At 43.2% G+C, this 12,263-nt stretch overlaps 1 protein-coding gene across 3 annotated transcripts in view; it reads left to right on the top strand.

Moving 5' to 3' along the window:
• Positions 1–12,263, top strand: part of Fyco1 (FYVE and coiled-coil domain autophagy adaptor 1) — a 76,156-nt gene that overhangs the window by 59,151 nt on the left and 4,742 nt on the right. For all 3 annotated transcript variants that reach the window (XM_051140286.1, XM_051140287.1, XM_051140285.1), the window contains exon 16: positions 5,614–5,824. In XM_051140286.1, coding sequence (XP_050996243.1) covers positions 5,614–5,824 — 211 coding nt within the window. The remainder of the gene's footprint in view (positions 1–5,613; positions 5,825–12,263) is intronic.

The following is a 12,263-nucleotide window of genomic DNA, read 5'->3' as shown; positions in this document are numbered from 1 at the left end:
TTACAAGTATCCGTTGTGAAGGCTTGGCTTTTAATATGAGGGGAACAAGAATCCAGAATCATTTTTGGAGCTGACAAGTGACTGCATTTACATTTGAAAGAGGATTATGCTGATTGTTGTATGTGGAAGATAGGGAGGAGCCAGGGCGGAAACTGGAAGGCCAGCTGGAAAAGGGCGGAAACAGGAAGGCCAGCTGGAAAGGGCGGAAACTGGAAGGCCAGTTAGAAAGCTATCCTAAGAACCCTGGATCGTGGACTAGAGAAGTCAAGAACACTAACTGTTCTTCCGGAGAACTTGGGTTTGATTTTTCAGCACTCGTTCGTGTGGCAACTTAACTCTCTGTAACTCCAATTCTAAGGACCCAAAGTCCTCTTCTGGCCTCAATGGGTACTTCATGCACATGGTATACAGACATACATACAGGCAAAACATACACATAAATTTATTTTTCTTTTTTAGTTAAAAAAATGAAATAAAGAATTGTGTGTCATTGGACCAGGTATTGGCAGAGAAGCAGAGATGAGATCAGATCTAGATGTCACTGACAGACTTTCTCAAGGATTAGATATGGTAACCTGAACAGGTTAGTTGTACATTTAGCCAATATTTAGATGATCTTTGGACTGCACTTGAATTTGGGTCTTGAGGCTGGCCAGACATGAAGAATCAAATGGCTAGGCTGCTCTCAAGCTGTTTATTGGAAGAGTGGTAGGTGCTGGAGAGCCACATGTCTGCCGCATGTCTGCAGACAGCTGGAGAATCCTGTGCTCCCTTTAACCCCGGCAGGGAATGTATTCTAAGGAATAATCATCACAAAAGTGACAATTAGAAACCATTAAAGACAACTTGAGTGTTAATTTCTGTCAAATGTTTGTCTGCCTCCGTTGGTAATCATAGACCTCATCTGAGTCTGTTGCTGGGATGCACTGACAGATTTTTAACATACAGTTCAGCTCTCTACAGGTAAACACCCTTGGCCATGATATATAATTCATTTTTAATTTTGTATTTTGTTTTTTATACTTCTGGAGATTGGACCCAGGGCTTTCTGTATGCAAGGCAAGTGTTCAGTCACCAAGCTGCAGCCTCAGTCTCCATTCTATAGTTTCCTTAGTGCACAGCAGAGTAAATAAAAATAACTAATGTATATACAGAATTTGTGGAGGCTGTTTTCATTCAGCACTTTAAAAATGGGGTCCAACTTCCTCTGGTTTTCATGGTTTTACTTTAAAAGTCCTTTGTCTTCCAAGTTGGCATTTTGGTGTTCTCCAAAATGGCAGTGTGTCATTTCTTTCTAACTCCTATCAAAAATTTTTCTTTCTATTTTCAGAAATTTGCTTGGGGTAGTGCTTAGCATGAATTCTTTGGGCATTTTCTATTTAAGTTGTGTTCAGTTCTTAAACATGGAGGCTTATACTTTCCCCATACTGGAGAGGTACTTAGCCATCGTTTCTTTAAGTATTTTTGAGATGTGCTCTTTTTTCCTCTCCATTAAAAACTCCAGTGGCTGGTTGGTTGGCTCTTTGTCATTATCTCCCACCCTCTCCCTGGTCTCTTTTTTCCTATTGTTCAGATTTTTATTTTTCTCTTAAGTTTGACTGTCAGTATTCATTCTGCTCTTGAGTCTGTCCAGTGAGAGGTTTTTTTTAACTTTAGTTGTTATACTTTTAAAATTTATTTATTTATTCACTTTACATCCTGATCACATCCTTTACCCTCTCCTACCTACCCCACCCCTGCTCACCCCTCTGCCCATTCTCCCCTCTCATTCTCCTCAGAGAAGGGAGAGGTCTCCCATGGGTACCAACTCTCCCTAGTACATTAAGTCGCTACAAAACTAGGTACGTCCTCTCCTACTGTGGCCAGACAAGGCAGCCCAGTTAGGGGAACAGGATCCAAAGGGAGGCATCAGAGTCAGAGAAGGGCTGGGGGAGCCACATGAAGACCAAGCTGCTCATCTGCTACATATGTGCAGGGGGCCGAACCCATTCCTCTTTGATTGTAGGTTCAGTCTCTGTGAGCCCTCATGGGCCCAGGTAGGTCTGTAGGTCTTGTGGTGTCCTTGACCCCTCTGGCTCCCTCAATTGTTCCCCCCAGCTCTTCCATAGGACTCCCCAAGTTCTGTCTAATGTTTGGCTGTGGGCCTTTGCATCTGTTTCCATCAGGGGCTGGGTGAAGCCTCTCAGAGGAGTTATGCTAGGTTCCTATCTGCAAGCATAGCAGAGTAACATTAACAGTGTCAGGGGTGGTTCCCAAGTAGGGCCAGTCTTCGGTTGGCCATTCCCTCAGTCTTTGTTCCATCTTTGTCTCTGCACATTTTGTAGGCAGGACAGATGTTGGGTCGAAGGTTTTGTGGGTGGGTTGCTGTCCTTATCCCTCCCTTAGAAGCCCTGCCTGGCTACAGGAGGTGGCCACTTCAGGCTCCATATCCTCTGCTGCTAAGGAGTCTCAGCTAGGGTGTCTTCTATACACTTCCTGGGGCCTCCCCCATCCCAGGTCTCTGGCAAATTCCAGAGATGCCCCGACCACTGATTTCCATTCTCTCACCCCTTTCCATCCTAATTCTCATCCCTGCTCCCCTCTCCTACCCTCTCCTACCCAGCTCCCTCCTGTAGGCCTTGTCTCAGCATCTGTGGGTCTGTGGGTTGTAGCATGGTTATGCTATACTTTATGGCGAGTATCTACCTACAAGTGCGTACATACCATGCACGTCTTTTTAGGTTTGGATTCCCTTGCTGAGGATGTTATGTTCTAGTTCCATGTATTATCCTGCTTCAAGATGTCCTTGTTTTTACTAGCTGAGTAGTATGCCATTGTACCTCATGTACCACACTTTCTTAATCTGTTCGTCATTTAAGGGACATCTAGGTTGTTTCCAGTTTCTGGCTATTACAAATAAAGCTGCTATGAGCATAGTTGAGCAAGTGTCCTTGTGGTATGATGGAGCATTCTTTGGGTATATGCCAAGGAGTGATATAGCTAGGTCTTAAGGTAAAACTATTCCTTTTTTTTTTTTTTTTTTTTTTTTTTTTTTTTTTGAGAAACTACCAGATTGATTTTCCAAATGGTTGTATAAGTTTGCACTCCCACTAGCAGTGGAGGAGTGTTCCCCTTTCTCCACGTCCTTTGTGTTACATTTAACATTTTCTTTGATGAATGTATTGACTTCTACACCTGAGAGTCTCTCTTCCATCTCTTGTATTCTGTTGGTGATGCTTACCTCTATAGTTTCTCTTGTCTTCCCTAAATTTCTCTTTTCTAAAAATCTCCAGGATTACCTCTGTTTGTGTTTTCTTTATTGTTTCTATTTCCATTTTTAGGTCTTGGCCATTTTATTTATTTCCTTCACCTGTTTTATTGTAATTCCTAATTTCTTTAAGGGATTTATTCATTTTGTCTTTAGAGGCCTCTAGCATCTTCATAAGAATAGATTTAAGGTTTTGTGTTTCTGTTGTGTTAGGTATCCAAGGGCTTGTAGTAGGATAGCTGTCTGCTGGTGCCATGTTGCCCTGGCTCTTGTTGGTTGTGTTCTTACACTGGTCTTTAGTCATATGGTTGTTTGTATTGTTGGCTGAGTGTTTCTGGTGCCTGCAGGACTCCTCGGGGAAGGTGGGTAGAGCTGTGGTCCAGAGGTTAAACGTTCCTGGGGCCTGGTAATCTTCCTCAGGAAGGCAGATAGAGCCATGGGCTGCAGGCTGGAACCCAGAAAGTAGCCTGCAGCTCTCCTCTGCTGGCTGTGTCCTAGTTGGACCCCCAGGTAGAGCTTGGGGGGCATCTAACCTGGATGATCCTGGAGTCTGGTCCAGCAGATGTTCTCCAGAAGGCAGGTAGGGCCATAGCCGTAGGCTGGATGACCCTGGGGCCTGGGAGACTTTCCCACGAAGGTGGATGGGGCTGTGAGCCAGAGACTGGAGACGTGTGTCTCTGGGGCCCCCGGCAGGCTTCCTTGAGAAGGCAGGTAGAACCCTGGGCTGAAGGCTAGATGATCCAGGGGCCCAGGAGCCTGGAGGCTGGACCTGTGTGTCCCTGAGACCCATGCAGGCTTCCTCCGCAAGGTGGCTAGAGCTCTAGGCCAGAGGTTGGATGTTCCTGGGACGTGGCAGCCCTCCTTGGTCTAGTTGTTACACTTTTAAGTCCTAAAATTTTTGCTCTGTTCTTTATTAAATTTTTTCCCTCTGGTGGTTTTTGTGTATTTATATGGTTTTTTTCTGTTTTCATTATTACAAGAATAATTGAATCAAACATGGTGGAACATATATGCCTATAATCATAAGTACTTCTGAAACTAAGGCAAGAGGATTCTGAGTTCAAGGCCAGGGCTGGGTAAAAAGACATTTTCTCAAATAAAACAAGTTGGGGCCTGGGGAGGTGGATAATGATGCATGTTACCTTGTTTAGCCAGGATTGATAGTACCTCCCAAAGTCTGGGATTAACAGTGTACACCACCAATTTGTTTTGTTGTTTTATTTATTTTTAATTATTTTAAGAGAGAGGGGAGAGAGAGATTGAGATTGTTTGTGTTCATATGTGAGTGCAGGTGCCTTTGGAGATCAGAGTTCCCAGGAGCTAAACAAGAGTTATGGGCAGTTGTGAACCACTCTACATGAGCTCTATGGACTGAACTCGGGTCCTCTGCAATTAGAAGGGTGATTACTTTAGATCAAACCTGAGAGAATCTGGCTCAGATTTCACAGTTGTTTTGAGTTTTATTTTTCAAGTCTGTAGAGTGGGAACACCCATGTTTTCCTCACATGGCCATTTTGGGAACACTGAAGATTGTATAACTGAGGGAGGCCTTGCTTCATGCTTGAGGAACTGAGCCAAGAGGCTGAGTTCCACTTTCTCATAATCCTGGGCTATGCATCATGTCTTTGAATGGCTGAGGAAAGAGAAAACACTACTCAGCTGGAAGGCACCTGGAATTAGTGGCAGTGAGGATTCTCACCCAGTCAGGCTCATCCTCTGATGTTCTCTCACCCAGTCATGCAGTATGGTGGGTCAGCTTCAGACTGTTGCAACACTGTCCCGCCCCCAAGTAGATCCAAGGATGCTTGCCCATAGGAAGATGTCAGAGGCTTCTCCTCAACTGCACCATCTTCAGTGTTACCGAAATGGCCATGTGAGGAAAACACGGGTGTTCCCATTCGATAACCTTGGAAAATAAAACTCAAGACAACTGTGAAATCTGACCCAGGTTCTCTCAGGTTCAACCCTTCCACCCACTCTCACATAAATCTGAAAAGAGACTGGGGGAGGTGTTTCTAACTAGGTGAAAGGAGGAGGCAGAACTTAAAGGGGGGCGTCCTCACAGGTATGATAGGACCAAGTCATCCCACTTAAACCCATAACAAACTCAGAGCCAGTCAGGCTGGCTCCGTAGTTTCCATGGGCTTTCAGCTCCATGTGGGCAAGGCCACCCTATATCTTTCACAGCTCTGACTCCATGTCAGGAATGATGCCATGTGGTAAGAAGCTTTTGTCTGAGCTGAGCATTTCATAACCATGTTAGTCAGGAGTGCCAGGTTTTACCTACCAAGAGTCTCAAAGCTCCAGTTACCTCAAAGCCTCAGCTAATCCACTGAAACAGATTCCTCTTTAAACTTTTATTTTAGGATCAAATTGCCCTTCACAGTAGAGGAGATCACCAGCTTTGGAGAGGGCAGCAGGGAGCTGTTTGTGAGGTCCAGCACCTACAGCCTGATTCCCATCACTGTGACTGAGCCTGGCCTCACCATCAGCTGGGTCTTCTCCTCTGACCCCAAAAGCATCTCCTTCAGTGTGGTCTTCCAAGAGACAGAAGACACACCGCTCGACCAGTGCAAGGTAGGCCGGGCTCCCTACCACAGTCCTTAATACACTCGAGGCACCTGAGCACACCTTCCCCAGAGCAGACAAAGCACCTAAGACTGGATTACTTTGGGGAAACATGACCGAGAAGTCAGTTTCAGGAGAGCTGTCTTCACATAGCTGAAGGTTACTTCTGTGCCTCATGTGTTTCATCTGACCTTGGGACAGAGCTGTAGGTAAATCTCAGAGACATACAAGAGAGAGGATTCTGTTTAATGATGGCTTCTTTACAGAGCTCTGCAGAGGAGGACTGGGACACCTTGGTAGGTATGGGCTCCATCTCTGGTTATGGGCTCCAGTATGACTTGGCAGCTGAGCTTTATAAAACCCATGCTACTCTAGGTATAAAATGTTGGCAGTGTGGGACTGCAGTTCTCAGCCTTGTGGCTGTACACTAGAAAGCCAGGGAGAGCCTTTAAGCCCTAATCCTTAGGCCAAAGCACAGATTACTAAATCAGTGTGTCCAGGCGACCCTCAGCAACCCCACTGAGCAATCCAAATTGAGTAGTTCAGAGCCACAAAAAGTCTGGGTAGATTACAAGGCTTGGGACAGGGCTGTCTAGAGCTTGGAGGTGCTGACTCACTGTGAGGTGAGGAAGAGGGGTTCCCATGCCCAGCCCTGACTTCCCATGTCTATAAGGCAGAGAGGAAGAATGAAGAGTAGAAATGCAAGTTGAGGGCGTGGCCCATCTTGGACACAGAACTAACAAGCAAAGATGCATCAGCACCAGTCACAACCTACATTAGCTGCCATCCCAAAGAGGCCTGTGGGACACCCACGCAGCTTTGGGCTTGGATCTGTCTCTACCCGCTGCTTATTAACCTAGCCCATCTGGGTCACAGAAAGAGAACCAGTAGAGGTGAGTCAGGCTCCGGCCACAACCCACACTATCCACCATACCAAGAAGGCCTGAGGGGCACTCAAGCAGCTTTCAGCTTGGAGCTCTCTAGGCGTGCTCCTCTCCTGCCTAGCCCACCTAGAAAAGAAGACAGGGAACCCAGCAGAGCCGAGCTGCGTGCAGGCTCCAACACCCATTGTGCACCATCCTGAAGAGGCCTCTGAAGAGCCCTAGCAAAACATCCTTCAGCTTGGAGTTCTCTTTGCCTGCTTCTAACCTGCCTGGCCTACGTGGGACACAGACAGGAGCCCCAATGGAGGAATCTCCAGGCCTGTTAACACCAGAGACAACCATATGGCTAGAGATCAGTGCAAGAATACCAACAACAAAACTCAGAGCCATATGACACCACCAGAAACCAGTTATCCTACCACAGCAAGCCGTGGAGATACTAACACCCACAGAGCGCAAGAAGATTTTAAATCTGAGGTGATGAAAATGATAGAAGCCATGAAAGAGGAAATAAATCTCTCAAAGAAATACAGGAAAATACATTCAAACGGACGAAGGAATTGAATAAATTCTATAGAGAATTACAGGAAAATTCAATTAAATGGGAAAAAGAAATTAATAAAACTATTCAAGACATAAAAAGGGAGTTAGAAGGAACAAAGAAAACACTATATGAGGCAGTTTTGGAGTTGGAAAATCTAGGGAAGATAACAGAAACTGCAGATATAAGCAACACCAACAGAATGCAAGAGATGGAAGAGAGAATCTCGAGTGTACAAAATATGGTTGAAGTTATTGATAGATCAGTCAAAGAAAATGTTATAATTAAAAAGCTCCTGACAGAAAACATCCAAGAAATCTAGACACTATTAAAAAAAAGCCTAAGAATAATAGAAATAGAAGAAGGAGATGACTCCAAGCTCCATGGCCCAGAAAATATTTTCAACAAACTCATAGAAGAAAACTTCCCCAACCCAAAGAAAGAAATGCTTCTGAACATACAAAAAGCCTACAGAACTACAAGTAGATTGGACCAGAAAACAATCCTCCCATTACATAATAATCAAAACACTAAATATACAGAACAAAGAAAGAATATTAAAAGATGCAAGAGAAAAAAGGCCAAGTCACATATAAAGGCAAACCCACCAGAATTACACCAGGCTTCTCAACAGAGACTATGAAAGCCAGAAGGGACTGGATGGATATCATGCAGACACTAAGAGACCAAAGATGTAAGCCTAGACTATTATATCCAGCAAAACTTTCAATCACCATAGATGGAAAAAACAATATTCCACGACAAAACCAAGTTTAAACAGTACCTCGCCACAAATCCAGCCCTACGGAAGATACTAGAAGGAGAATTCCAACCCAAGGAGGCTAACTGCATCCAGGAAAACACAGGAAGTAACTCCTTGGGTTGGAGTTTTCTTTCTACTATCTTGTTTTCTCCATTTATGGTGATTGAAAATTTTGCTTGGTATAATGAATGCAAAAACAGGACCCATCATTCTGCTGCATAGGAGAAATCCACCTCATCAATAAACATAGATATTAACCTCAGAGTAAAGGGCTGGAAAAAAGTATTCCAAGCAAACAGACCCAAGAAACAAGCTGGAGTAGCCATTCTAGTATCTAATAAAATAGACTTTCAACCAAAACTAATCAAAAGAGATGGGGAAGGACACTTTATACTCATCAAAGGAAAAATACACCAAGAGGATGTCTCAATCCTGAATAGCTATGCTCCAAACAGGAGCACCAACATTCATAAAACAAACATTACTAAAGCTTAAATCACACATCAAACCACACACATTAATAATGGGAAACTTCAACACCCGACTCTCACTAGTAGATAGACCATCAAGAGAGAAACTAAACGGAGAAATAATGAAACTAATAGATGTCATGAATCAAACAGATATCTACAGAACATTTCATCCAAACACAAAAGAGTGTACCTTCTTCTCAGCACTTCACAGAGCATTCTCCAAAATTGACAATATACTTGGTCACAAAACAAGCCTCAGCAGGTACAGGAAGATCGAAATATCCCCTTTCATCTTATCAGACCACCATGGATTAAAACTGGAACTCAATAACAGCAGAAACAACCCAAAGCCTGCATGCTCATGGAAACTGAACATCTCCCTACTCAATGACCTCTGAGTCAGGGATGAAATAAGAAAAGAAATTAAAGACTTCATAGAATTAAAAGAAAATAAAGGCACAACATACCAAAATTTGAAAGTCTAAATGAAATGGACAGTTTTCTTGATGGCTACCAATTACCAAAATTGAATCAAGATCAAGTAAACAAATTAAATAGTCCTATAACTCCTAAAGAAATAGAAGCAGTCATCAAAAGTCTCCCAAACAAAAAACCCCGAGGCCAGATAGAATTCTGCCAGACCTTCAAAGAAGAGCTAATACCAGTTCTCTTCAAACTGTTCCACAAAATGGAAACAGAAGCAACATTACCAAACTAATTCTATGAGGCCACAGTCACTTTAATACCTAAACCAAAGACCCAACAAAGAAAGAGAATTTCAGACAGATTTCCCTCTTGAACATTGATGCAGAAATACTCAATAAGATACTTACAAATCGAATCCAAGAACACATCAAAAATATCATTCATCATGACCAAGTAGGCTTCATCCCAGGCATGCAGGGGTGTTCCAATATATGGAAATACATCAATGAAATCCATCATATAAACAAACTGAAAGGAAAAAAACCACGTGAACATCTCCTTAGAGGCTGAAAAAACATTTCTCTTCGATATAATCCTTGAAGTCCTAGCAATAAAACAACTAAAAGAGATCAAAGGGATATAAATTGGAAAGGAAGAAGCCAAAATATCACTATTTGCAGATGATACAATAGTATATGTAAAGTGAACCCTGAATTCTACCAAGGAACTTCTACAGCTGATAAACACCTTCAGCAAAGTGGCTGGATTAAAAAAAAAAATCAATTAAAAAAAAGCAGTAGCCCTCCTTTATACAAAAGACAAACAGGCTGAAAAAGAACTTAGGAAAACAACATACTTCACAATAGCCACAAAAAGCATAAAGTATTTTGGTGTAACTCTCTCCAAGCAAGTGAAAGGCCTGTGTGACAAGAACTTCAAGTCTCTGAAGAAATAAATTGAAAAAGATATCAGAAGATGGAACGATCTCCCATTTTCATGTATCGGTAGGATTAACATAGTAAAAATGTCCATCTTACCAAAAGCAATCTACAGATTCAATGCCTTTCCCATTAAAATGCCAACACAGTTCTTTACAGACCTTGAAAGAACAATTCTCAACTTCATTTGGAAAAACAAAACAACCAACCAAACCAAAAAACCTGAATAGCTAAGACAATCCTATACAACAAAAGATCTTCTGGAGGTATCTCCATCCCTGATCTCAAGCTGTACTATAGAACAACAGTAATAAAAAAGCATAGTACTAGCATAGAGACAGACAGTGGATCAATGGAATCGAATTGAAGACCCAGAAATAAACCCGTACACCTATGGACACTTGATTTTTTGACAAAGAAGCCAAAACCATACAATGGAAAAAAGCATCTTCAACAAATGGTGCTGGTCTAACTAGATGCCTGCTTGTAGAAAAATGCAAATAGACCCTTACTTATCACCCTGCACAAAACTAAAGTCCACTTAACAATCTCAACATAGAATCAGAAACACTAAGTCTGTTAGAAGAAAAAGTGAGGAAGAGCTTTGAGCTCATTGGCATAGGAGACAACTTCCTGAACAGAATGCCAATAGCTCAGCCTCTAAGATCAACAATTAATCAGTGGGACTTGATGAGACTGAAAAGCTTTTGTAAGGCAAAGGGCAATGTCAACAGAACAAAAGGGCAGTCCACAGACTGGGAAAAATGTCCACCATCCCTACATCTGACTGAGGGCTAATATCAAAAATTTACAAAGAACTTAAATTAAACACCACCAAACCAAATAGTCTAATTAAAAATGGGGTACAGCACTAAACAGAATTCTCAACAGAGAATTAGTTGAGAATAGTTGAGACACACTTAAAGAAATGCTCGATGTCTCTAGTCATCAGGGAAATGCAAATCCAAATGACTCTGAGATTCCATCTTACACTTACAGATTGGCTAAAATCAAAAACTCAAGTGGCCAGCCAGGCTGGGTGTGGTGATGCATGCCTTTAATCCTAGCACTCAGGAGGCAGAGGCAGGTGGATCTCTGTGAGTTAGAGGCCAGCCTGAGTCTACAAACCAAGTCCAGGACAGCCAAGAATACAAGAGAAATCCTGTCTCGAAAAACCAAACCAAACAAACCTCAAGTGACAGCATATCCTGTCGAGGATGTGGAGAAAGGGGAATACACCTCCATTGTTGGTGGGAGTGCAAACTTATACAGCCACTTTGGAAATCAATCTGGCGCTTTTTCTGAAAATTGGGAATAGTGCTACCTCAAGACCTAGCTGTACCACTCCTGGACATATACCTGAAAAATGCTCCACCACACAACAAAGACATTTGCTCCACTATGTTCATAGCAGCTTTATTTGTAATAGCCGGAATCTGGAAACAACCTAGATGTCCCACAACCAAAGAATGGATAAAGATATGTCATACATTTACACAATGGAATACTACTGAGCTATTAAAAATAAGGACATAAAGGAATTTGCAGGCAAATGGATGAAACTCAAAACAATCATCCTGAATGAGGTAACCCAGACCCAGAAAGACAGGCATGCCATATACTCACTTATAAGTGGATATTAGCCAAACAATTCAGGATAACCACACTACAATACACAGACTTAAAGAAACTAAAAATCAAGGACAACCCTAGGGAGAAGGCTTAATTCTCGTTCAGTAGGATAAACAGAGTAGACACCAGAAGCAGTTGAAGAGAAGCAACAGGAAGGGAGCCTACCATAGAGGTCACTGGAAGACTCCACCCAGCAGGGGATCCAAGCAGATGCTGAGACACACAGCCAAACTCCAGGGTGGAGCACAGGGAGTCTTATGGAACAGTTGGGGAACAGAAGGACCTGGAGGGGTCAGGAGCTCTACAAAGTGACCAATGGAGCCAGCAAATCCCTGTGGAGGAGGGGGTACTGCAGCAGCTGATGCACCAACCAAGGACCATGCATGCTGAGGACCTAGACCCTCTGCTTAGATGTAGTAGATAGGCATACAGTCTCCTTGTGGGTCCCGTAATATGGCGAGTAGGGACTACTTCTGACATGGACTCTGGTCCCCACACATTGATCACTTCCCCCTGGTGGGGAAGCCCTGCCAGGCCACAGACGAAGAGGATACAGGCAGTCCAGATGAGACTTGATAGGCTGAGGTCAGATGTTAGGGGGGGCAGGGAGGGAATTGTGGGAGGGTGGGTAGGACTGCAAGGCAAGAGGGACTGGGCTACAGTTGGGATGTAAGTTAACAAATTAGAGGGGGATGGAGAGATGCAAGTTTGAATTTGAGTCCCAAGAGAAAGAGAAGCCTGTCAGACGCACTGGGTTAGAACAAAATGTGAATTTTAGGCAGTGTCCTAGA

This window comes from Acomys russatus, chromosome 32 (genome assembly GCF_903995435.1).
Source record: "Acomys russatus chromosome 32, mAcoRus1.1, whole genome shotgun sequence".
Classification (NCBI taxonomy): domain Eukaryota; kingdom Metazoa; phylum Chordata; class Mammalia; order Rodentia; family Muridae; genus Acomys; species Acomys russatus.
Note: the sequence above shows the minus strand (reverse complement) of the source record. Positions and strands in the feature narration are given on the sequence as shown.